The 24,367-nt window shown below is 36.9% G+C and overlaps 4 protein-coding genes and 2 non-coding genes across 7 annotated transcripts; 1 reads left to right on the forward strand and 5 right to left on the reverse strand.

Annotated features, from left to right (window-relative positions):
• Positions 1 to 256: 256 nt before the first annotated feature.
• Positions 257 to 1,447, forward strand: LOC126631989 (LOB domain-containing protein 37-like). Its single transcript, XM_050302203.1, has 2 exons — positions 257 to 716; positions 814 to 1,447. The coding sequence occupies exons 1-2, from the start codon at positions 533 to 535 to the stop codon at positions 1,302 to 1,304; spliced, it is 675 nt and encodes a 224-aa protein (XP_050158160.1). The 5' UTR covers positions 257 to 532; the 3' UTR covers positions 1,305 to 1,447.
• Positions 1,448 to 6,671: 5,224 nt separating this feature from the next.
• On the reverse strand, positions 6,672 to 11,994 carry LOC126631979 (QWRF motif-containing protein 2-like). 2 transcript variants are annotated; one of them, XR_007626530.1, is made up of 7 exons: positions 10,196 to 11,994; positions 9,109 to 9,228; positions 8,729 to 8,842; positions 8,538 to 8,627; positions 7,830 to 7,937; positions 7,013 to 7,229; positions 6,672 to 6,909 (listed from the first exon to the last, which is right to left on the reverse strand). XR_007626530.1 is itself a non-coding variant. In XM_050302190.1 (6 exons), the coding sequence occupies exons 1-6, from the start codon at positions 11,633 to 11,635 to the stop codon at positions 7,155 to 7,157; spliced, it is 1,947 nt and encodes a 648-aa protein (XP_050158147.1). In that variant the 5' UTR covers positions 11,636 to 11,994; the 3' UTR covers positions 6,672 to 7,154. The 2 variants fall into 2 exon arrangements, 1 of the variants encoding a protein (XP_050158147.1); XM_050302190.1 differs by having other exon boundaries at positions 6,672 to 7,229.
• A 7,630-nt stretch (positions 11,995 to 19,624) lies between these two features.
• LOC126631993 (uncharacterized) lies at positions 19,625 to 21,655 on the reverse strand. Its single transcript, XM_050302206.1, has 3 exons — positions 21,141 to 21,655; positions 20,235 to 20,296; positions 19,625 to 19,992 (listed from the first exon to the last, which is right to left on the reverse strand). Exons 1-3 carry the CDS (start codon positions 21,238 to 21,240, stop codon positions 19,795 to 19,797), a joined length of 360 nt encoding a protein of 119 aa, XP_050158163.1. The 5' UTR covers positions 21,241 to 21,655; the 3' UTR covers positions 19,625 to 19,794.
• Positions 21,656 to 22,160: 505 nt separating this feature from the next.
• Positions 22,161 to 23,718, reverse strand: LOC126631996 (40S ribosomal protein S29-like). Its single transcript, XM_050302209.1, has 3 exons — positions 23,555 to 23,718; positions 23,109 to 23,208; positions 22,161 to 22,370 (listed from the first exon to the last, which is right to left on the reverse strand). The coding sequence occupies exons 1-3, from the start codon at positions 23,614 to 23,616 to the stop codon at positions 22,362 to 22,364; spliced, it is 171 nt and encodes a 56-aa protein (XP_050158166.1). The 5' UTR covers positions 23,617 to 23,718; the 3' UTR covers positions 22,161 to 22,361.
• On the reverse strand, positions 22,493 to 22,617 carry LOC126633619 (small nucleolar RNA SNORD14). Its single transcript, XR_007627110.1, has one exon. It is a non-coding gene; the product is annotated as a small nucleolar RNA SNORD14 (small nucleolar RNA).
• Positions 22,745 to 22,861, reverse strand: LOC126633649 (small nucleolar RNA snoR99). Its single transcript, XR_007627128.1, has one exon. It is a non-coding gene; the product is annotated as a small nucleolar RNA snoR99 (small nucleolar RNA).
• Positions 23,719 to 24,367: the final 649 nt, after the last annotated feature.

A 24,367-nucleotide genomic window follows, 5' to 3' on the forward strand; every position in this document is an offset into this window, starting at 1 on the left:
GTTATGATTTCAAGAATTGTTTATATTCTATTGTTGTTCTTTTATATTGATTGTTATATAATTTTATCGTAAAATGAATTGTTATTATCACTAAAAAAATCTTATTCTACACTCTAAATTTTCTATATTGGGAAATAAAAATAGTAAGGAGTGTAAAATGAGATTTTTGGAATGCCAATAACACTTTCTCTACGATCTGTTTTCATAATTCTTCATATATTATTTATTCATTTCAAAGACAAAATAAAGAGGAGGATGATGAAAAGCGAATGCGGAAAACATTCAGTAAACTCCTAAACTCAACCACAGTTTCTTCTCTCTCCTCTCTCAGTCTTGTAGTCTCTCTCTAGTTTCTTCTTCCTGCTTCTCTAAATACCAAAGCGTAGCTTCAAGACCCACACTCTCACTCCCTCCCCTCAACAAACTCAACAAACTCAACAAACCAAACAACTTTCAACTGAGAGAGGGATTTGATCACTCACCTTTGATTTGATTTGATTTGTTTTGGAGGGAGGCTGATCGGACGGTGGAGATGAGCTGCAACGGCTGCCGAGTGCTCCGGAAGGGATGCAGCGACACATGCATACTGAGGTCGTGCCTGTGTTGGATCGACTCTCCCGAAGCCCAAGGCAACGCCACCCTGTTCCTCGCCAAGTTCTTCGGCCGCAGCGATCTCCTCTCCTTCGTCTCCGCCGTACCGGAAAACCAACGCCCCAGTAAACAACCAATTAATTAATTAAACAATATTGCAATAATTTTACACGATTAATATTTGCCATTAATTGATCCATATTTTTCCTTTTTCTCGATCAGCTCTGTTTCAGTCTCTGCTGTTCGAAGCGTGCGGCCGCACGGTGAACCCGGTGAACGGAGCGGTGGGGCTTCTGTCGAGCGGGAACTGGCACGTGTGCCAGTCGGCGGTCGATACGGTGCTCTCCGGCGGCGCTTTGAGGCCGTTACCGGCTTTTACTACGCCTGCCCTCGACGAGTCTTCGGACGCCTTCAGCAGAGGCGCATGCACGCCGAAAAACCGCTACTGTCCGTCGGCATCGGCATACTACGACGCGGAGCGAATCCAGCCGTTCGAGGCGGCGGGGCTCTCTCTGAGGCCGAATCTCGTGGCGGCAGAGAGAGGAAGAGGGAGGGGAATGTGGATCTGCGTAAGTGCCGCGATGGATGAGCGGCGGAGGGATACGGTGTCGTTTGATTCGGAGGAGTCGGTGATAACTACGACAACGACGAGGACCTTTGAAAGCGGTGGCGGCGATCTGAAGGATCGCAAGCTTCTGAACCTTTTTGTCTAAGTACTATTAACCTATGAGAGAGAGAGAGAGAGGGAGATTTTGATCAACTAATAGCAAATTAGTACTCGTAATTAGAAGTGATAATTGAATAATGTATTCCGAGAGGAAATACGATAATCGGAGCGGATCAGTTTTGCGTTGAATATTCCGGTGTTCTTCCTTCTTCTTTTTTTTTTAATTTAAATTTTCTGTTTTTCAATTATTTGTTTTATTTTTGGAGCCCGTTCTGTCGATAATGGCAATGGTTACGTGTCGGTGATTGTCGCCTCTCGACGCAGGTTTCCATGGGATTGTCCTGGCCGTACATCATCTGAGAATTACACCTATATGATTTTCTGATAAAATCACGGTGATGACGACACGTGGAAAATGTCTTGATTTTCTTTAAATAGTGTTTAACTACATCATCTACAACATTAGTGTATTTGATTTCACACGACTTCATATTAGTCTAATTTGACATGAGATTGTTTTATTGAAATTTGGGTAAATTATATAAAACTACTTTAACTAAAAATAGGACCATAATTCTATATTTCATGTTTTAAACATTACAATATTATACTTCAACGTATAAATTCGTTGTAATGTCAAAATCCTTATTAAAAATTCTGTCAATTTTTTTTATTAACGGCTGACGTGACAGCTAGGCAGCGCCTCCCTCCCGGATGGATAAATTAATTAAATATTAACAAATGAAGATATTTTTTAACAAAAAAATTAAAATATTGAATATGGTCCCACCACTAAGCTTAGCACCTCATTCCCCATCACCACCACCGTGCATACTCCTTCTCCCACACCAGACGCTACCCTCGCCTTCGTAACTCCGGCGAAGTCCTCTTCCTTCTCCGACCACCGGATTGTCCTCGCTAGCGTTTGATTATTTCTAAAATTCTTTTCACCCTCTACTGTTTTTTTGTCCAGGATTTTTTTTTTTAAAGTTTATCTTCTACCTCTCATTCTCTCCGGCCTAATCCTCTCCCTCATTTCCCATCAGAACACCCGTCGTCCCCCTCCGACTCCTCCCACAGCCCCGATGGGTCGAATAGTAGCCTCTTTTCTTTCCTTCCTCCTGGGTCTCTTCAATTCGAGCAAAAAAGCAGCAATCAAACTCATCAAATCCATCCCCGCCGCACCCGCATCTCGTCTGCAACCCAATTCTGCCGTTGCCTCTGCCATCTCCTGCTCCATCCTCTCAACCGAGGCGAAAATTACAAAAAATGATAAAACCCATGAACCCGCAAAACCCAACTTTGATTTCCCCAAATGACAAGTCCCTCTGCCATCATTGTCGAATCGGTTTCATCTCGAAGAAACTCGAGCAATCCGAATTGGTGCTCGAATGAAATAGTGCAATTATGTAACTCCGTGATTTGGTGGAGGCCCGTTCGGCCACTACTCCGAGGAAGACGAGCGGGTACCGGAGCGAATTGGCGGAGACCCGGTTGGGAAGCACGATGGAAGGAAAAGGAGGCTCTGCGCCCACCTTTTTCATTTAAAAAAAATTAGTTTTTTTTTTTTTTTTTTTTTTTTTTTTTTGTGAATATCAGCCCATGTGTCAATGAATATAGAAGACAAAGTGGGACCGAATCTGCCACGTCAGTAGTTAATAGAAAAATTGACAGATTTTTTAACGGAGATCTGACATTGCAATGAATTCATAAGTTGAAATATAACATTACAATGTTTAAAACATGAGATATGAAATTGTGGTTCGGTCTATAGTTGGGGTATTTTTATGTAATTTACCCTTCAATTTCTATTAGGATCGTGGACTAAAACTTATCAATATTCTCAATACACTGTCGTGAATTGTAAACTAACAACGCATATGTATTTTCATTTTTTGCCACAGTGCGACGGTGGAGTTTGTGCATGATATTGCGTGTTGAGCGGTATTTCAACGTGCGATAATGGCGTTTGCACATGATATTGCGTGTTGAGCGGTATTTCAACGTGTAATAATAGCGTATCGAGGTGTAACAAAGTTTTTCTCGTTCCCACTGTTTTCAACATGTGACATGACGGCAATACTTTATGCAATATGGGTTGATGGCGTTCTACCACCTCGAAAACATATGCAGCAACAAGCATATAAATAAAAACTTAGAACTTGAAACAAAGGGAAACACAAAATGTAAAAATGCTCTCAACCTGAAAAAAATGGAAAAAAATGCTTACGTAACTGGTGACAACATGTGATCTATAATTTAGTCGATGTCAGATGTGCTTCTGATTTCCGATTTTTACTATAAATCAGTATGTGGAGTTGGTTGTAATTAGTGATTATTCATTCTAACTACTATTGGCGTTTTGTTCAAGTAGAAATGTGGAATTGGATTCCCTTATGAGTAAATGGTGGGGATTCTCATGACCCACTAATATGGGCTGTTGGATATTGATCTAACGGCTACAATTATTATAACTTTTAAAGGGATCCCTTATTTGGGTGTTTGATCAAAATTAAACAGCTAATGTTAGTGGGTCATGAGGATCTCCACCATTTGCTTAGGAGGGGGATCCAATTCCTAGAAATGTTAAGGGGGCACTCTCAGGGTCGGTTTGACATTGATGAGTTTTTTTTAAAAGCAGCTTTTTAAAAAGGTTGAGGTTAAAATTGTGTTTGGTAAATAATTTTTTTTTTTTAAGTATGGGTTCAAAACAGCAGAAGCAACTTTTTTTTCACAGCATACAACCCCAAATTAGCTCTCAAAGTGGGACTCTACATGTACTCTTTGTCACCTCACTGTGTAACACCAATTCTCATGTTAACATTATAAAACATTGTGCCACAAGCATGAGGTGGTAAAGAGTCCATAGAGAGTTCTACTTTTGAGAGAGCCTCCTTAACATTTCTCTTATTCGAGATAACACAAAGATTGGGGGAATGCAAATGCCATGCCATTTGCTTTATCTTGTGCATATTGATAGAGTAAATTGTATTTTGCATCTTCAAGTTTGAGTTCAATTGCAACCTTATACATATCTTTAAAATATTGCAATTTTATATACATGATTATTATTTAGCTGCAATATCATATATCATTATATAATTTTTTAATTCGCCGTTAAATCACATGTTAAGTGATAATATAACGAGCCAACTTAGTACTACGTACGGTCTACTGGTATTTCTATTCACTTGTAGGTAAGAGGTCTTAAGTTCGATTCGCGTCAAAGCGAAGTTAAACAACATTATTATGACAAACTCATTGTAAGGTTTATCCCACTCCCTCATACCTTGATGTAGATACTATCGGTTGTTCAAAAAAAAAAAGTGATAATGTGACGAATATACAACGGCCCAACCGTCCCCAACAAGATTAAAAAAAAGTCTTGGGAATTGTTATTAGCATTCAAAAAATCTAATTCTACACTCCTTACAAGTATATTTTTCTTTCTAATTATAGAAAGTTTGGAGTGCAAAATGAAATTTTTGGAATGCTAATAACAATTCCCAAAATCTAATATTCATCATAACTAATAAGCATCAACTTAATTTTCCTCTTCTTTTTTTTTTTTTTTTGGTATTTGTAAGATTTTCTGTACAAAAATATCTTTTTGAAAAGCGATAGCATTATATTGATAATTAGACAATTAATACAATATTTCAAAAGAACAACTTGGATGAGATTAGGAGGTTCTCCAAAATAATAAATAAAATTAAGTTTAAATATAAGGAAAACTAATGAAAATGGCTTGAAAACTTTGAGTTTTAATGATAAGGACAAAACAAAGGGTAAAGTGAATAGTAACAGGATTGACTTTTTAGTGTAAAAATGTGGTTTTTCGTTAAAGTAAACAGTACCGGGTGCTTTTCGTTAAAGTTCCCTTAAATATATAATCAACTTAGCTAATTTGTGGACCACAACATTAACGAGTGTCGAGATGAAAAACTCAAGAGCTAACATCGGTTGCGAAGTCATCAGCTGGTTCCCTTTTAGATGCATTAAAAAGTGGAGAATGAGTCACAACGTTTTATAATAAGCTATTTTTGCAACCAGTTGTTAACACATCTATAACATGACAATGAACCACAACTCAATATTCAACTCCCTAAAAATATGAATCATCTTTGCGTTCGTGTAGTCAATCTTAAACCTCCTCTAACTTAGAAGAAACTGAATATCGCTAAATCAACCATTCGTATGTATACACTTCAACTTCATTGAACCATTCTCATCAAGAAAAAAACAAAGCTGAAGCTCACTCAATTTGGAAACGGTGACTTGCGAGTTGCATTGTTTTTCTTTTATGATAGTGGTATATTTAGGTACATCTAGAGCTCTACTTCAAAAGTTGGTTTATGACCTCAAATTCTTAAAGCCGACCCTCTTATAGTAGGCACTTCACGTGCCATCTAAATAAAAGGGTGGAGGTATTGTGTCAGAGGCTGGCGGGGCAGGGATGGATAAATGGAATTTAATCAAAAGCATATGAAGAATATGGAGAGGACCGCAACCGAAGGAGAATCAACGGATGGATTTGAAGTGGGGGAGAAGTGGGACCCAGAAAAGCAAGAAATTTTTGACCAAAAGAAAAATGAAAGCAAGAAATGGTGCGGGGCACGTCATCCCCCATCCACGGGCAAAAACCTCCGCCGTAGGAAGTGGGTTCCTCGGCGTCACCACCTATATATTTTTTTTAATTTTTTATTTTTTCGAAAATAAAAAAGGTAGACCTAGGAAAAGGACACACATCGACTATTTGTTCTAATCCGTTCCCTTCGCCGCGTCTCTCAAAGATGCTGTGTGGGTCCCCCACCTACATTTCTCTCCTATTCTCTTCTCTCATGATTGGCATTGCGTTGTTCATACAACACGCGGGCACTTTTACTTTTACCGCCCAATGTTAATTTTTTATCATTGACTTTATTTTTCAATATTTTCGATCTAACGATCTAAAATTATGAAGTATGTGTGAGAAGTAAGTGTGTGGATAACACTAATTTTTGTCAAAATCCTCCCTAAACTTCTAATTCATTTGTAAATTTTTCCCCAGTAACTTTTAATTTCGGCTAATTATCCCGTACACTTTTTATAAAAGATTGTTAGATTCAAACCTTGTTGCAAGGAAAGAAAATCTGTGTAAAATATATATACTTAGGCAGGGTCATTAGGCAGCGGGCTGTATTTTGCGTGATCAGTTACACCAGATTGAAGCTGTTGTATTTGCTCGCGCAAAACAAATTCCCGCTCATGAAAGTTTTCTCGATAATTAGATTCAGTTACGTTTTACTTCTTTTGATTATAGAAATGGAGCATAGATTCGAACCCACAGCTTCCTTCAAATAGTTGGAAGCCCATGGTAATCTAGGTAGATAGCATTTACAAGCAATTGTAGTTTAATATCAACGCCGCCCGCTAATAGAAAAGCTATTAAATTAAATATAAATTAAAAACATCACTGCACATATTTACACATTTTCCTCTTGGAATTGGATACTCTACAAACTTTAGTGTCTAGAGCCTAAGAACCAGGAAATCCGATTCATTGGTTTATGTGAGGTGGCTAGCGGAATGAGTTAATGGAGACCGTCGAATTCAATTTAAGTGGTTCGGATTGCCTGGTTAGAGATCCGGAGAACATCTCTATCCTTCCTCTTTACTTACGGATAAAGTAAAGGTGTATACAAATTAATTTGATATTGACAACACATATTTCTTGCTATCTATGCACGTAAACATCTCAATTCCGCGTAGTACCTTAAACACAGCAACAGGCATAATTGAGTCTTCTTCTCTTGTTTTCGCTTCGGCTTCATGGATTCGAAGGTAAATATGTGCAAAAGGAAAAAGAATCTGATGTTGTTGTTAGCTGTTTAGGCAGTCATGATACGGTTTAGCTTTACACTTCCGCCGTGAGGCTGTCAGGTACGCTTTTCTGTTGTAAAATATGCGTCCTGAGGCTACATTCCTCCACCTGAGTATTAAAAACAGAATTTTTTGCAGATAAGATAAACAATGACAAAGAGAGGACAGGAATGTTAAAAGGTATTGGAGAATAGAAAGCTGCACCACTCAAATTCTACCCCTAAAATGATTGGTTAAACTGTCTCCCAAAATTAGGCGAAGTTTTCGGGACCCTTGTGTTTCTAGAAATTAAACTGAGGTAGGTGTTTCGGTTATGAACTACGTTTCATGATTGGTTTTGGATCGGAATAAAATTTGAGGCTGTAGAAGTACAGGGAATAATGCCATCGATCCGGATCATATTCTTCTATGCGATACTTTATGTCAAGTGGATAGAAATAAGGCAAGAGGAATCTGAAAGAAGGCCAGTATGCATTATTATAAACGGCAAACTGTATCAGCACCGATAACGTCATATATTGTTGTCACATCTATCATTCCCCCTTTTCACAAAATCAATGGTACAGATTTTACAGCAGAATTGTTCAGGATTGGGTTTATCTCATGGTAAAATAATGGGAAAATTCACATCAGTTACCACTAAACTGGTGTCTACTTCCTATCCGATGGGTGATTAGATATTGAACCCGAAACCAAATACGAATCTTACCTGCATGGCTGCAACTGTTGACAATAGATCTCTGCACTGACCAAGCAAAGCATGCTCCTTCGCAGTTATATTTGCAAGTTCAGCCACCAAAAAGTTCACATCCCCAGCCTATCAATTACATGTGGTTTCAGACCAATGGAAAAAAAAAAAAATAAAAAATTTAAACAGGAAGTTCAATAGTTACTCAGTTAGGGCCAAATGCATTGTTATTGGACATGATTATTGGCTGCTCCACATCCAAAGAGAGCTAGAGCTAAATACTTTGCAAATGATAGAAAACATTTTACATTCATATCGCTCCATGTTTATAAGATCTTTCTAACCACTGGTATTGATAAGTGAAAACCCACGGAACCCTTTTGTTATACCCATCAGATTTCATAGTTGTCACGTGTGATTTATACTGTATTCTGCTCAAAAAGCCAGCACTGGTAGCGATAATTCTGAATTTCTAAACTACATTGTTTATATCTACAACCATAGTAAGTCAACTATCACACTCTAGAACCCGCATGGATTATGTCACAACCTCTATTTGCAGTCCAGGAAGGACTCTAAGCATAGATTTTTAGAAGGCATGCACAATGAATAAAATTGGGATAACAACAATCAACTCACCCCTTCATCATGGTCCTGAACTAATTATAGATGCAAAAAAAAAAAAAAAACATAGATTGCAAGGATTCCAATGATAAAAATAAAAGTCACCTTCGATAACAATAAGCATATTGATGATGCCATCGCTTGCATCACATCAACTGCTGAAGAAATAGCATCCTTCACATTGTAGACATCAGCCTGTAGCAATGAAGAGCCAAAAAAATGAAAAATTGTTAGGCAAGGAGCTGTCAGGGTATATAAGGAACTAACTAAAGAAGAGATATATGAGAGGTACATACCCTTGCTCCAACAACTGGAAGGCGGAGCGTGCTAGCTTTCAAAGCTTCAATGGCCCCTGACAAAGAATCCGAGTAATCCCGATCCATAAGTGACAACTCTTCCAGATATGTTATCTGCACTCATCAAGATAAAGGATTAAACTCAACACAATACATGCATTGAGGAGTACAAAATGGCCATGAAGACAAAGACATAATTCTTTCCTCTAAAGAATAAGTAATTTTTCAGATTTCAGTCAATCTATCTGTGCATGTGTGTAACTGAAAATTGAGCGCTAGATGGCCTTTAGAAGTAGAACTCACATGGAAATGAACTGAAAATCATGAACCAGGCCAAATATTGGTAAGAAATAAAAGCAGAATGTAGTCAGAGGTCTTACTTGCCCCTTTAGGATGGATGTTATCTTCACATGTTGCCTCAGCAGATGTAACTCAATCCGTTTTTGTCTTACAGATTCACAAAGTCTTGAACTCGTTACCCATGCATTATAGAGGCTTCCCTGATGGAAGGAATTTTAGACAACTAAAATTAGAGTTAAGAATTAAGTATAACACATATAACAAAGCAAAGAGAAGCAGTTAATCCTGAATTCAAGCATCCTTCAGTAATTCAATATTTATTCATACTACCTTAGATTCCTTTTTAAAACAATAAGTTTTAATCAGTGGTAACTATCCACATCTATCTACAAATCACTTTCATCCCAAGTTCTGAAAACAAAATTTATAGAATACTATTCGTGCACAACGAGTTCTACTTTGATAGTCAAAACAGGAAAATAATTAATCTAGTATGTGTTTGGAAGAAGATTCCCAAACAAAAGCCTATTGATCTCATATGGCAATAATAATTCAATACAGCATTTTGCCACCAAGCTGCATGTCAAACTTCAATCATCATGCTTTTGCGCCAAGAAGCTATCAAGCTAACCACCCTAACGGTTCTCATCAATACACAAATATGCATCACATGACAAGTAACATCGAATGAATTAAAAGAATCCATTTTTTCCCTTTCTCACAAATCACAACTTACAACTTAGCACCCCTGTTTTACGTCATTCATCCTCCCCAAACATGTTGTTAGATCAGAACACACAACACAGAATACCTTAGCTTACTTCAACATTGACTGCAAATACAAGTCTCATTTCAATTTACGCTGTCAATATCCAACTTGGAACATTTGAAGGGATAATCGACAATATATTATGAACAAAACTGAAGGGGATGCCATATAATATTAAGAGAATCGAAACCTGAATCACAACTTAAATTTATGATGATAAATTCTACAACCAAGAGATGTAAAGGCGATCAATTAAGAAAAAGAAACCCAAAAGCAGTCAGATTCCCCTATAAAAACAAAGGTCCCATAAACAAGAAAATAGTTAACAAAACAGATCTATTCAATATGTGGAACCAAACAATAAGCCAGACATTAAGGATAAAGTTCAGAAGCTATACCTCTGCATTGGACCTCTGTGCAGCTAGGGTGGCATCAGCTCTTGCATTTACAAAGCGCCACTGCAAGAGCCGGTTATGTAATAGCCTCACCACATGTGCATCAACCATCCGGTTCTCTCCAACTTTCCCTCTTCGAACATCAGCAGTGAAACTTAAAACTGAAGGCATGCTCAAATTACTACTTGGAGTAGCCAACACTCCATTCCTCATCCGAGAAGGGCTCAATCCCCTCATAGGCGAAGATGGCACCAACGACCTGCTGAGCTTACTAGGCGAAGCAGGCCCAGCAGCTCCACGAATAGGGGATAACTGCCCCCTGCTATTCACAACACCTCGAGGAGATGACACTGGACTATCCATAGATAACCTGTTGCTCTCAATATGTTTAGGAGAACCCATATTTTTGGTTGCATTACCCTTATTAGACTCTGATTGGCGGCGCAATCTATTGTTAGTCTCTTGCCAAAACCTTGCAGGCACAACAATCCCTCTAGGCCGTGGTGCTTGTCCGACACCAACGTAGCCATTGGTGCCGCCACCACCGCCATTACCAAGCTCGTGCGGTCCTGAATTAGCACTGCCAAAAGATACACTATCAAAATTCGAACAAGTCTCGGTCTCAGACTGTGGATTACCTGAATTGCCCCCATCAACAGCCTCAGTAGCTTTCACTGAGCCTAAATTGCAGGAATTCAACCTCAATCTCCCATCAACATCATCCACCATTGAGCTTTGTAATGCTCTAACCACATTGGCGCCAGATCCACTCATCCTCTTCCTCTCATCCGTGCAATCCAAGCTCCTACTCATACTATTCGGTTGTCGCAATCTCGCAGGCCACCGCTGCTGCTCTGTCGGCTTGGAATTCTCACTCTGATCTGCTCTAAACGGCGTCGTCGCCTTCCTCCTCTCCGGCGTGCCTTTCCTTGTACTCGGAGACGGCGCCGGTTTCGCTTTACTCACCTGGAGCGAGTACGACTCGCCCTGAAACGACACCGATAAGCTCCTCGTTGAAGTGAACAGTAGCTTCTGAGCCGCGGACATTTCACCGCCTCCAGCACCACCATTCCCGGTCCTCAAATTCAAAGAATTGGGTCGAGGAGTGGCAGCTCTCCTCCTCTCCACCGATTGCGAGCGCTTCACAGACTGCGACAACGGCGTCGCCGCCGTCGAACCGCCGGTTCTGGACGGCAACGGAGAGGGATAACGCCTCGAATTCGAACAAGTAGAGGAAGAAGTAGAAGATGAGGAGGACATGTACCGGGAAGTGACCTCCCGAGCTTTGAGGCGGCGAGGAACGGCGAAGCCATTGTCGGGTTCAGAAGGCAGAAGAGGAGGCCTTACGGTGGCGTTTTGGGGACGACCTCCTCCTTGGGACGCGGCCTTGGGGTTCAATGTCGTCGACACAGCAGCTACCATCGCAGAAACACAAAATCCCATTCAAATCTCATCCTCCAAAAACCCTAACCCCTCACAAATTAACAGAACTCCAGGGACCTAAAAGCAAAACCTCCGACTATCCCTGCGAGTTCCGCACCTCCGAGAAAATTAAACAATCGCAAAAAAAAAAAAAAAAAAAAAAAAAAAAAGGAAAGCAGAGAGAGAGGGAGAGTGAGAAATCACAGAGTATGAAAAAAGGTGGCTTTTCACAAAAGTGCTTTTTCGGGGAGTGATCGGATAGTTGGGAATGTGGGAATATATGATGAAATATGACCGTTACGATTAAATCGGCGAGAGAAGAAGTTGATTAGGCGAGATTTGGGAGTATAACTGTCGTGCTACGATGGTTGTGGCTCAATTCAATTCCCTTTTAAATAAATATTTTTCTATTCTGGTTTTTTCTCTCCTTTTTTATTTAATTTTTTTTTTGGGTCGCACGCTGCGTTTTAGGCAACGAGATCTTTTCTAATTATTAATCAACTTCAAATAGTAGGTTAGGACGTGACTGAGAATTTGTTCAGTGTTAACCGCCTCGTATTATTTTCTAATTGTTAATCAATTTTAATCAGTTATTTATGACATTATAACTCGTGAATTCTTAACACATTTTTTAATTAAGATTATATTTTAAATATGCAACGTACCAATCATTTGTACTTTCTGAATTTTTTGTTGCTGTTTTGATTGATCTAGTTGGAATCCCTTGGTCCAGAGCTGTTTCTCCTAGCACCGTGAGTGGATTTTTTTTAATTTTTTTTTTTAAACTAGCTCTGCAATTTAAGTTTCTTTTCTTTTCTTGTGGAGAAAAATTTAGGGGTATCGGCATTTGCGTCAGGTGATGTTCTCACAGTGAAAATTTCTTAAGATATTTTTTACTTTCTTTTTAATTAACTAAATTTAGATGTTAAATTTTCACAAGTGGGAAACACCATCGAGGCACAAATGACAGGAACACACTTGAAAATTTCTCCTTCTTGTGTCGCGGTTATTCGGCATTGTGTCTTGCTTTTAACCAAAAATATATTATTATAACATATAAACTAATAATATCACATAGTTATATATGGTTGACAAGCTCAAAATATGTTGGATTTAACTTATGGAGGCAGATGCCTGCCCTCCTGTTACCGTGCCCTTCCCATTCCCTCTTATTTGTGCGGTTACGGTAAGTCACATCAACATTTTATATTGATATTTTAATAGAGATAATAAGACAAAAAGCAATAAGAATATAAAATATTGACGTGATTTAACCGTGACCGCACAAACAGGAGAGAATAAGAAGGGCACGGTAACAGGAGGGCAGACAATCTGCCTCCTTAACTTATAGCATGAACTTATGTGCACTTACATCATTGAAGATCATGTTTTATTTTCATGTTCTCATTTTCCACAATATTTTACCGATTGTATAAGCAAATTTGACTGTGTCGTTGTGGATGCAAATTTCCGCTGTTTTCTTTTTTGACGAAAATGTATCTGCAAAATAATAACACTTCAGATTAAGGCCAAAAGTCTTACGCATTCACGATGAATGAGGGGGGGGTTTTGGTCGAAGAATTTTTGATGCCAAAGTTAGAATTTGAAAGAGAATGTAGTTAAGAGTTTGTGAGAAGGTAAAAATGGCTTAGCTTTTTAGTGGTAAAACATGACTATTTATAGGGGAGTGACTGGCCATATTTGAAAAATAGGGGCTGACCATATATGGTCAAATTGTGAGTGTAATTGGAAGATATTATGTGAAAATTATCTTAAAATTAATTTGGCAAACAAACCTAAATTAAATAGAAAAATTGGAAGTTACCTTTTAAATAAGGATTTGATGAAGAGTGATGAGAGAAATTTGAATAAATATCATTTTGATCACATTTGACTCTTTATTGATTGAGTCATTATTGTCCGTTGCATGTGTATGGGAATACCGGTGTACATAGAGGATAATTTTATCATTTTCATCTAAAAATCCACATGTCACCTCTATAATTTTCTTAATTATTTTTTACTCCATAGTCGTTACTTCAAGCATTGAAGTCGAAATATCATTATCGTGATTTAAGCTTATAAATTGCACGCCACGAGGTGGTGCGTAATTTGTGTCGCCGAGAACAAAGGAGAGATGCGAATGAATGTAGAGGAGGAATGTGAATCTTCGAAGGAACGTTACGGTTACGCTATCCTTTCTTCAACGCGGGTACTAAAAATTAGGCCTTTTTTTTTTGTCAATAAAAATTAGGTGTTTAGTTGACCAAACCATTACAATATCTGGATTCTATCAATTTTCTTGTCAAATACAAATAAAATAAAAACAATTACAAATAAATGAAGAGACATCATTATTTTCAAAATCTTTGTTTTCGAATTTATGATTTTGGTGATGATTTTTCATGATATTTATGGCTGAAGTTCGATGAGATATGCACACACAATTATGGAAAGGAAAATTGGTGTTTTCAATTCAATCACACGATAAGAAAATTAATTATTTGATATAATTTCATATCTTCTTCTTTTTTTTTCCGTTCTTGGGTATAACGAATTAATATCCCAAAACTTTGCCACTCATTGAAGTTTTCTTTTTCTTTTTATTGGGTTCCAGGTGGGTTTGTTATCATAAGCTAGCTCCATTTTTAGTGGTTATAATCGATATTAAATAGAGTGGAAGAAATTTTTCAATATGTTGGAAACACGACATGATACACGATACTCTATAATTTAAATGGTTGAAATTTATTTTTTCAAGTATATAGTCCCTTGTATAATAACGTGTGGTGTACAACCCTATATTTTAGACACATTGAAAAATCTCTCAGAAAGGGCTGCGTTCTATCCCGGTAGCTTTGAACTGAACTTACAGTGAATACTTATAGTGGATTAAAGAAAAAAACTCTAGCCACTACAATGATTCATTACTTGCTCAGTTATGAGGAGTAAGTTAATATTATGTACTAATTGGTTTTCTAGTATTAGTATTGGATGGCTTAGCTAACTTTGAATCATACAAAAGTGAGAAGACAATCACATTCCTTCATGCTTTGTAACTCCACTTTCCTTAATCTTTCTCTTTTCTTTATGTTAATCTTAAGTCGTTCTAAATCTTGGCTTTTTAATGCAATGATATTGGAGCAAACCAACTCTCTTTCTTAGCACAATCTTAACTATTCCTCTATTGTATGCGCATTTGTATCAATTGTTTAGAGCACTTATCACATGTTTTCTATCTAAAACACTCATCCCGTAACTATTAACTATCTTTTTGTAATGAATGATGAGTGTTGTAGATACAAGGATGCTTGTACCGTAGTTCAAAGACATTCTTTTTCCCCCAACTTAAATCCCTACTTTTTATATAATAAAGTAATTAGGATTACTCATCTGTCACTAAACAAACTTATAGTGATGTGATTATCAATCGCTATTCACCAATAAACACATCGTTTTAGTCCACAGCTTATTTAGGATATAATATTTTGTACATTTTTTAAAGCTAACCTATGATTGCACAGTTGCACTTCATACGTTAATGATTCAAAGGAATTAAGCGTAATTAAAGACTTGTAGTTTTGAAAACAAACAAGTCAGCTGCAGCCAACTTTTGTATATTATTTGCATGTTGTCACTTAATTAACCAACAAACTTAATTATGCTAGTTTTTGTTAATTAAATTATTAAAACCTACCAAGCAATACTTGTAAAGGAAGGGCCTGAAATATGGAACGATACGCCACATATTATTATACAATTGGAGAGACACTTGAAAAATAAACTTTTATTCAATTGTATAATGACTTGTGGTATACCGTCTCGTGTTTCGGATACACTAAAAAATTTCTCTAAAGGAAGAGGGAGGTCTCTTCCAAGACTTAGCTTGCTTTTTGTCTCAGAATTGCATCTTATTCAAACTTGGACTTCACTTCCAGTTTTAAACCTAGTTTGGAAGTTACTGCACATTTCACTGCTGTAAATTGCAGTAACTGCTATTTTCAACTTGTTATATCTCCTTTGTTCAAGGAACTAGCTCTATCACCCTTTCCCTTTTCTCATTTTTCTCCTTTCTATCCCTTCTTCAACACTGTATGTGTTCGGATTTTTCTAAAAAAGAACAAATGTTGAGAACCACTCAATTTTACGAGAAGAAATAACTTATATCTGGGAGATTCTGATGACTTTATTCTAAACTAACAACGTATTGTCGCGTGAAAAAGTTTAAAAAACACATGAAAATGTGTGATTGAAATGAGAATTGTCATTGTGATATTCAATTGTTGATAAGTTTCCCTCCAAACTCACAGAATTTTTCTGCTTATGTCTTTTACATTTAATAGGGTATCTCGTGCAAATTCAATCAAGTGTCGAGAGAAACTAAAAATACAAAAAAAATAAATAAATGCAGAGGCAGAATGATGAACAAGTAGGTATAGAATACTAGTTGTGGGAAGCGATGCATTTGATTAGAGAGGAGAGAAATAAATACCTGCCTAAATTCGATGAAGAAACAAAAGCTAAATCGGATGCCCTACATTCCATTTGTTTTGTTGCTTAAGAACCACCCATGATCACTGTTTTATTGCCTAATCCAGATCAAACCCCTATTAGTTAAGGCCATACCCACTTCTCAACGTAAAGAGGGACAATCTTAGAGAAGAAGAAAGCATCTTTGTAGGATGCTGTGTCCCCTTTTGCCTCTATATTTCCTCCACTTTGCTTTGTATGCCTGTCTTTTCAAGGTCCCACCTATCTCCACACGAGTTCTATTAGGAGAGGAGAGAGACTTGCATGCATCCGAGTGTATATTTTTGTTGTTTATATAATATTCATCGTGTAATTTAACTGTATGATGGTTTTTTAGACGCAATTTGGGTAGACTGATTATATGTAATATTCACCATTCATACATATTAGGCACAAATTTGAATACATTAGCTCCCAATTGTCGGATTAAGACACCAAATTTGTTCACGAAGTTATACATTATAGAAGACGAGAGATTCTATGAGCCAAGACGTCTGAAGAAACATGATAAGTTGATAAATCCGAGATTAATTCGTTACGGCTTGTTTGAAACTGTTTTTAAAACGGTTTGAATTTTTTATGAAAATATTTTTGGAACCAATGTTTAGTAAAAATGCAAGTGAATTTTGGAAAAAAACACTTGAAGTGCCTTTCTACAAGAAGAACATAACTAGTGGAACTCAAAAATATTTTCTCTAAAGAGGTTTTAGTTATTTTAAAAGCACTTCATAATAAGCTCTTAAACTCTTAAGTTGTAAAGACAACTTAAAACAATCAATTATGTCACTAAATAAGAAAAAGAAGAAAATTAAATACAAGTGAGATATTAACGCATACGTCTTTAAGAAAGACAAAACATCATAAAAAAAGTTAAGAAAGACAAAACGTCGTACATAAAGTTAAGAAAGATAAAACGTCGTGCACAATGCCAAACTGATTAAAACAAGCTACAATTGATCATTTTTTGGACTTTTACTTAGGCTGGATGCACATGAATTTTGGTCTGCTAGATAATTTTGTTCCATCATAGCGTAAAAAATAGGATTTAGGACAAAATATGGTGGTGCTCATCAATGTGTGGACAATGACTGAATATCCCACACATTAATCTTCTGTTAAGTTTCTATCAAACATATAAAGGGATTAAGGGCTGCAAATTTATGACGGATTAAAGTCGCCTCAGTCATTATCAGCATGATGACATGGTACGACCGTCTTCTCTTTTTCGCCAGAAGAATGATCAAACGAATCTGTCACAAAAGATTAGCAACTAATGTACACAAAACCTACTAATCTTGATCCACAATTTAGTTGCAAAAAGGAAAAACAGAGAAACCATTTAGATGGAACAAAATTCTCAGTTATAGAAACCTAATATCAATGTTTAACCAAACCCTACCAAATTTTCGGACATACGGCTACCGTACATACCAATTTATGCAACTAGTGGAAATACATACCATCAGAAACCTACCATAGGCGGACTACCGCAGTACGATTTCGTTGGTAAATGACTGTTTTCGAAAGCAAAATGACTTGGGAAATACTACTCAATCCACATCACATCATATAATTGATGTTAATTAAAAGTAACTAAATGTGATTAGGTTAGGTAAACCGTCCATCCAAAACATGAACTATATCTCACGTTGAAAGCTATATATATGTGGCCTTTTAACTTAAAATAGTCTATGAGAATGTCATAATTTGTACTTAGTCACTGAGATTTAAAATCGATAAAAATGATTCATGAGTTTGTTTACCTTCAGTCATTTTGATTCTTTAGTGAAAAATCCCTATTTAAAAAGAAAAAATGACAAAAATATTCTCAATTTTGGTCAAATCAGCCCATTGTGTATTAAATTGAGAATATTTTTATCATTTTGGTCCTTATTTAACAAATTTTTTTCACAGAATAAACAAAATGATTGATAGTGGACAAACTCATAGACAACTTTTATCGATTTCAAATCTCAGAGATTAAAATGAGGAGTTATGACAATTTCATCAACCATTTTAGCTAAAATTCCTATATATTTATGTACTCAAAAGCTTAGGAGAAGTGGTACTATTTTTCATGGTCCCCTTAGCTTTAATCAATAAGATGCTTCTATCCTTTAATCTTTCCACACCCAAAGCCAGAAAAAGAGCTTGACAGTAGGGACGGTAATGGCTCAGTTTTCTTTTGCCTAACTCTTATTATTATGATACTCAATATTTTCTGCAACTTGCCTGCCAATATGAAATCACATAATTTCTCACCCAAATGATGTTTTAATTTTCGGCCCAATTCTTATCATTAGTAAATTAAAGACCCTAATTATCATTACAAGGACTAATCATTCTGTTTATTGAATCAGGGAAAAGTGAAAGGTAGGAAGTGGAAATGAGTTAGGACCCAACAGAAGAAAAAGAAAACAGTACAGATGGATCCTCAAAAGCTTGAGAGAAAAGGTAGGCGGACATCTTTATGTATTCTATTTTCGCTTATCATATGATGAGAGAGATAATGATAGTAAATATCTAACCTAAGATAGCAATAACATGTGACAGGAAGATAAATAAAATGAAATATACAAAAGGAGAGAGCGATAAATATGAAGAGATATACAGCCAGATATAGCTAAGATTCTCACGTTTTGCAATGAATTTGTCTTTGCTGCCAACTAGTATTTGGTAACCAAAAGCTCTCACTTTACCTTTTTTTGTTTTGTTTTGTTTTTGTCTTTTTTAAGGAGACCAGCTGGTAGTTTTGCTAAGGCAATTCATTATTTTGGAGGTCGGAAAGACTCACAAAAGCATTTCAATCTCCCTTTAACCACCATCGTATGATTCACCAAGGCTAAATATCGAACCCAAAATGTACCGTTTGGAATACGGACTTAAAATCCGTCTTCAACCACTATGTCACCCTGTGATGTTTAACCAAAAGCTATCACTTGACCACACTAATCTTTAACTAACATGATAATATTAGTTTATCTCAATGTCAACCCTTTTCCAACAAGACCTGATCTTAAGTTAACTACCATACTATCAAACTTTCCTGAGCCAACCCCACTCATATTATAACAATTTGCAAATTAAAGCTTAGGAATGTGAAATCGTCCAAAAAAGTTAGGCTCTAACGTCTAAAGCATGTTCCTATGTATAAAATTTCAACAAAAATAGTAAGGCCTAGTTTTGTCCAACTAATACTTATTGATATAGTAGTTATTTTCTTATACAAACGACAATCTAAACTAAATAAATCAAGTATGGGAACAATGATTGAACTTACGGATTTTGAATTAGGGTATCTAAATTAGGGATTTTGAATTAGGGTCTCTGAATTAGAGATTTTGAATTAGGGTCCCAAATCGTACCGAAATACCGAATTTTTGGTTTGGTTTCGGTTTTCAAAATCCCGTCCTGAAAAGGATTGGTTCAGTATTCAGTTTATGCTTTTCAGTTTAGAATCCCAATCCGAACCATCCCTAGTTATTTCTGTTATAAGACACAATAAATTCATACGATGATAAAACGACACAAGTAGTCTGAAATGTGCAAGAGCGTTACACACAAAATATGCATGGAAGGTTGTTAAAACAACTTCCGAGCTGCAGATAACATCAAGATTCTAGTAATGAAAGGAACAGGTCTAAAGCTGGCTACGGAGTACCGCCGGGATTGGGACGAGCAGGAGGCGAAGGCTTCGGAATGTACGGGATTATAGGCGCACCGTGCTCGATCGGACCGTGTTTGATGGAAGCTTTCGAACTCGGAGAAGGATCAATAGGGCGGTAATCATCCAGATGCACATTGCCAGCGCTGCCCTTCTTCTGTGTCCTTGGAGTGTAGCCATTCTCCTGCAGTTTGAGAAACAAAAGACAAATCCCAACATCATGAACTCGTATTAGTAAGATGATTAAACAGGCAATAACGTCCTTTGAGCTAGCTTGTGAATAGTGTTTGACACGAGGACTTCCATGCAACGGAAATGCTATTATGCATATATTAAATAATAATATTCTCGTTGCAGGTAAGTTTCTTCAGTCTGACTTTAGGACCAGGGTGATCCATGCTTTTTTCAAAAGGTTTGTGGATCTACCTTGAGCTTTCTGTTTATAACAATCATTTTTGGCCCACCAGCATGGACGTTGAAGAGACTATCTGTACCAACATCAAGGAGATTGTAGTTTCAGTATTAGTTGGTAACCAAAAATTAGGATAAATAGTTGGTGACTTTAGTGTTATTTAAGAGCAACAATATGGTGGTTTTCACTCCCATTAAGCAATGTTTAAAATATCCATGAAATTGTTGATATTTCTGTCTAAATATTCAAAAAATAAACAATCCATAGGAGAGGGGGTGAAATGCAAACTTCCCCCTATATTGGTGAGATATAGGAAAATCAATGAATATCGATAATATTTACTAATTCATTGTTGAAATTTCGCTGAAACCCATTGCAAATTTCGAACTTTTGAATTTTTTTGAGAAATTTTCCTCTAATTCCGACTAAATCTGAATGAGTTGATACACCCATCCCATAACGAATTCCCATAATTTTCGTCGAAGGCAACCAATATCGATCTATACATTCATCGATATTTCCATAAATTTGCATAACAATATTTCCTCCTAGATCGATATTTTAAACCTTGCTATTGAGCCATTAACAATTCATAATTAACTAATTACAAAATTATCACTACTTACATAATTCAAATCAGAAAATATAAAACCTAGTAGCTCAACACATGAAAGTAAAGAATTTTCAAGGGGATTATGCATGAATTTCTGCCCATGCAATTATATAAGAAAATGGTTAGTACCGAAAAGCACTGGCCCTACAAATTACACAAGATTATAACCTCAAATGAGTGAGTAAGCCAACTAAACTCAAAAGCCAAAAGCCAAAAGCCACTATTTTTTACTACTATTTATAGATTTGAGAACACCATTAAAAAACCATAACCAAATTCAACCCCCAAAAAAAGATTAAAAATTTACCCGGAAATAAGGAGCCATTTCTGCAGCTGGAGACACTGAGAAAGAACACTACAACTGTTCCGAGCACAAAAGGCAAAACCCAAAATCCAGAAGCCTTCATGGTGCTTTTTTACTTCTTTTTTGGTCTCAACCACCAGGCCTGCCGTCGCGCCAAAGATTTTAAGACAATAACGAAGTCCACCACCAGGAATTCCGGCTCTAAGAAGAAGAAGAAGAACCCATGTCTTTCTTTTTGCACTGCTTTTTTTGTTGTTTGTTCTGCGGTGGTGAGTGAGTGATAAAAGAGATAATGTGGGTGTCACTGACGCTTCATTTACTGCGTTTTCTTTCTAATAAGTAATAACAGAGCAGAGCATTTAAGAGTTTTTGCAGGCAGAGAAAGAAAGCAATCTCGGGTGGGGGAATTTAAAGGCTTCGGTGTTCAAGGGTTACCGTGGAATGTGAGCTTTTGGGCACGTCTGCGGCATTTGGCAGAGCCCCATTTGCACGGTAAAAAACGAAGGTAAATTGTCTGCCCTCCTGTTATGGTACAGTGCTCTTCCCCATCCATTTTCATTTTTATTTGGACGATCACGATTACACCACGTTAACATTTTATGGAAGGTAGACAATCTGCCTCCATAAAAAACACCCTTAAACAATTATTTTAAGTTTGTTATAGGTTGATTAATACAGAATTCCCGTTAATTGGTTAATTTCTTGTTTGGTCGCCGAGAAAAGAGAGGAAAATGATCGGGAAAACGTAGCTTTTGAAAGATATTAAGTAAATTCCTTGAATTTTCTTGAGAAACAAACAGAAAGTGAGTTGCATGACCATGAATTGACCGTCTTATGGGCGTAACCTTTGCACATGACTCATCTTGTTTTAAATTCTTCTAAACCAAGAAAATGACAACAGAGTACGGAATCAAGCCAACTTAGAAAGATAAATGAAATCTAATCAAAACCTGTGAAGCAAGTTAGAAAGATAAATGAAATCTCAGACCACGAAGGAATGATAAAACCAAAGAGAGAGAGAAATACCCACTGGAAAACAAGATTTCGATTCTACGAATAATTTCAACAACGGCTCAGTCAACAGCTAATTGTCAAAACTTTTAAGATTATACTACATTATGGTCTTGGATAAGAAAATGAAAAGGTACAGCAACAATGAAACCGATCCCGAGCTCCATACTTCAGACAACTTGATGGCCAATCTGAATCAGGCAGTCTCTCCATTTAGCGGTACTGCAACGAAGATACAACGCAGCATAAGTACCCATCCAAATTCAAGACGTGGACACGGGCACACAAATTTATAACAAGCAAGATAGGTGTAGAGAAGAGTGGATAATTCTAATTATCAAAAAAATCTCAGACATCCAAGGAAGGATAAAGCAGCATTAGCTCTCAAGCCTGGCGAAAGGCGAAAGCTCTTAGGCGGCCACTGCGAATGTTCTTGAGAAACAAGCCTTAGATTTTGTCATCATCGATATTTGTAAGATAACGATTTGATCTATAACAGTTCGTAATAAGATCTCGAATCACATCCGCATAAACAAAACTCAAAGTACAAGAATTTCAAAAGATCAACAAAAGGAATAGGAAATTTGACAAAAATAAACTATTCCATCCAACAATGATCAGCAAGACACAAAAAAAGAAAAGAAAAAAAACAGCTGACAAAGTGAAAGGATGGATGTAGGTTGATTTCATGGACTTGTACATCCCCAAAGCAATCAAACCGCTGCTAAAGGGATAACGTAAACTCCACAAAACTATATGGTATATTTTATCAGTCGGCTAATAAAAAGAAGATACATAAGTATCGAAGCCTACAAAAATTGCAAAACTAACACTAAAGCAGAATAATCAAGCTGATTCACAATGTATTAAAGGTCTTTTTAATCGAGGCAGGGAACCAAATGCAGATTATACAATCAAAACAGGAACAAAACAAAATGACAAAAGAAATTGAATTCATACCTTGATGAAGCCAATCTCCTTGGCGTTGCTGCGGAAGCACTGCCTGCAGCACATCAGCGCGTACTTCCGGATCAACCCATGAGGGTTTCCACACACTCGGCTGTTCAAATTAACAAAAAAAATTCCATATATCACACCCAAAAAAATACAGAAGAAAACCACTAGCAGCACATAAGTATAAAAATCTGCAACACACCATAAATCCAGCCCCGTGATTAAGATTCTTGAAAGTGATTAATTAAGCTAATACAAACTCAAAAGCTCCGGTAATACATATAACATTTTACACATAAAAAATCGCATAACACACATATAATATCAACAAAGTAACTTTTCACACATAATCCAAATCTCAGGAAGAATATCAGTAAAATAATCATGCGCAGATCAAAATTAATGCAGAATTTAAGAAAAAACAAGTGAGATTTGGGGATTAAAATTCATACCAAGTGCGGGAACCCGGGCCGTAGTTCTTGGGGTGAGAGTTCCAGACGTTCGAGTGTCCCATCTTGAATCACGCTAGGGTTTTCTTTCTGCGTCGCCTCGGCAGCTGCGGGAATACGATGGAGATATTAAACCCTAATCCTTGTGACTCGCATTTGCGAAACGTTGTTGATTATATAGTACTACGTACAACGCTGCGTTTTGGTCGTTCTTACCGCCTCCGTGCAACGTTGCGCTTCATCCTCCAACCGGCACGTGCTGTTGCCAACCAGGCCTTCATTTGGGCTTTAGCAACCAATCCTTAGAGGCTCTGTTCAGAATTTCAGTCCATATGTGATGTTGGGCCAAATAAGGAGAGAATTTTTAGTATAGTGCTCGTGCCACATCATCTATCCACCCAAAGAATTGAAGACACGCAAAAGACGGTCACTTAGTTTTACGAATTTACAATCTAGTGATATTTTTCTTTATTTATAGTTATAAGTGAGATGTTTTAGGTTTGAATTTCTTCGAAGGCGAATTTGAATCACCTTATTGCTAGCTCATTCTGAGATCAAGTCCACCCCCACTTTCTTATTGTAAATTATATCATTTAAAATTAAGGTGGACTTGACCTCACAATGAGTTAACAATAATACGTTTTTTTTTTATGTGTCAAATTTATTATGTTAATGAATCATATCGTATTAAACTTGTTATTTTAATGGGTTTAAAACTTCAAACCCAAACCCATCCAACAAAATTAACGGTTACCTGACCCGTCCTATTTACCAGGTATGAAAGGGGAAAGAAAAAATCTTTAGATACAAGAGTTG

The sequence above is a fragment of the Malus sylvestris genome, chromosome 8 (assembly GCF_916048215.2).
Source record: "Malus sylvestris chromosome 8, drMalSylv7.2, whole genome shotgun sequence".
Lineage (NCBI taxonomy): Eukaryota > Viridiplantae > Streptophyta > Magnoliopsida > Rosales > Rosaceae > Malus > Malus sylvestris.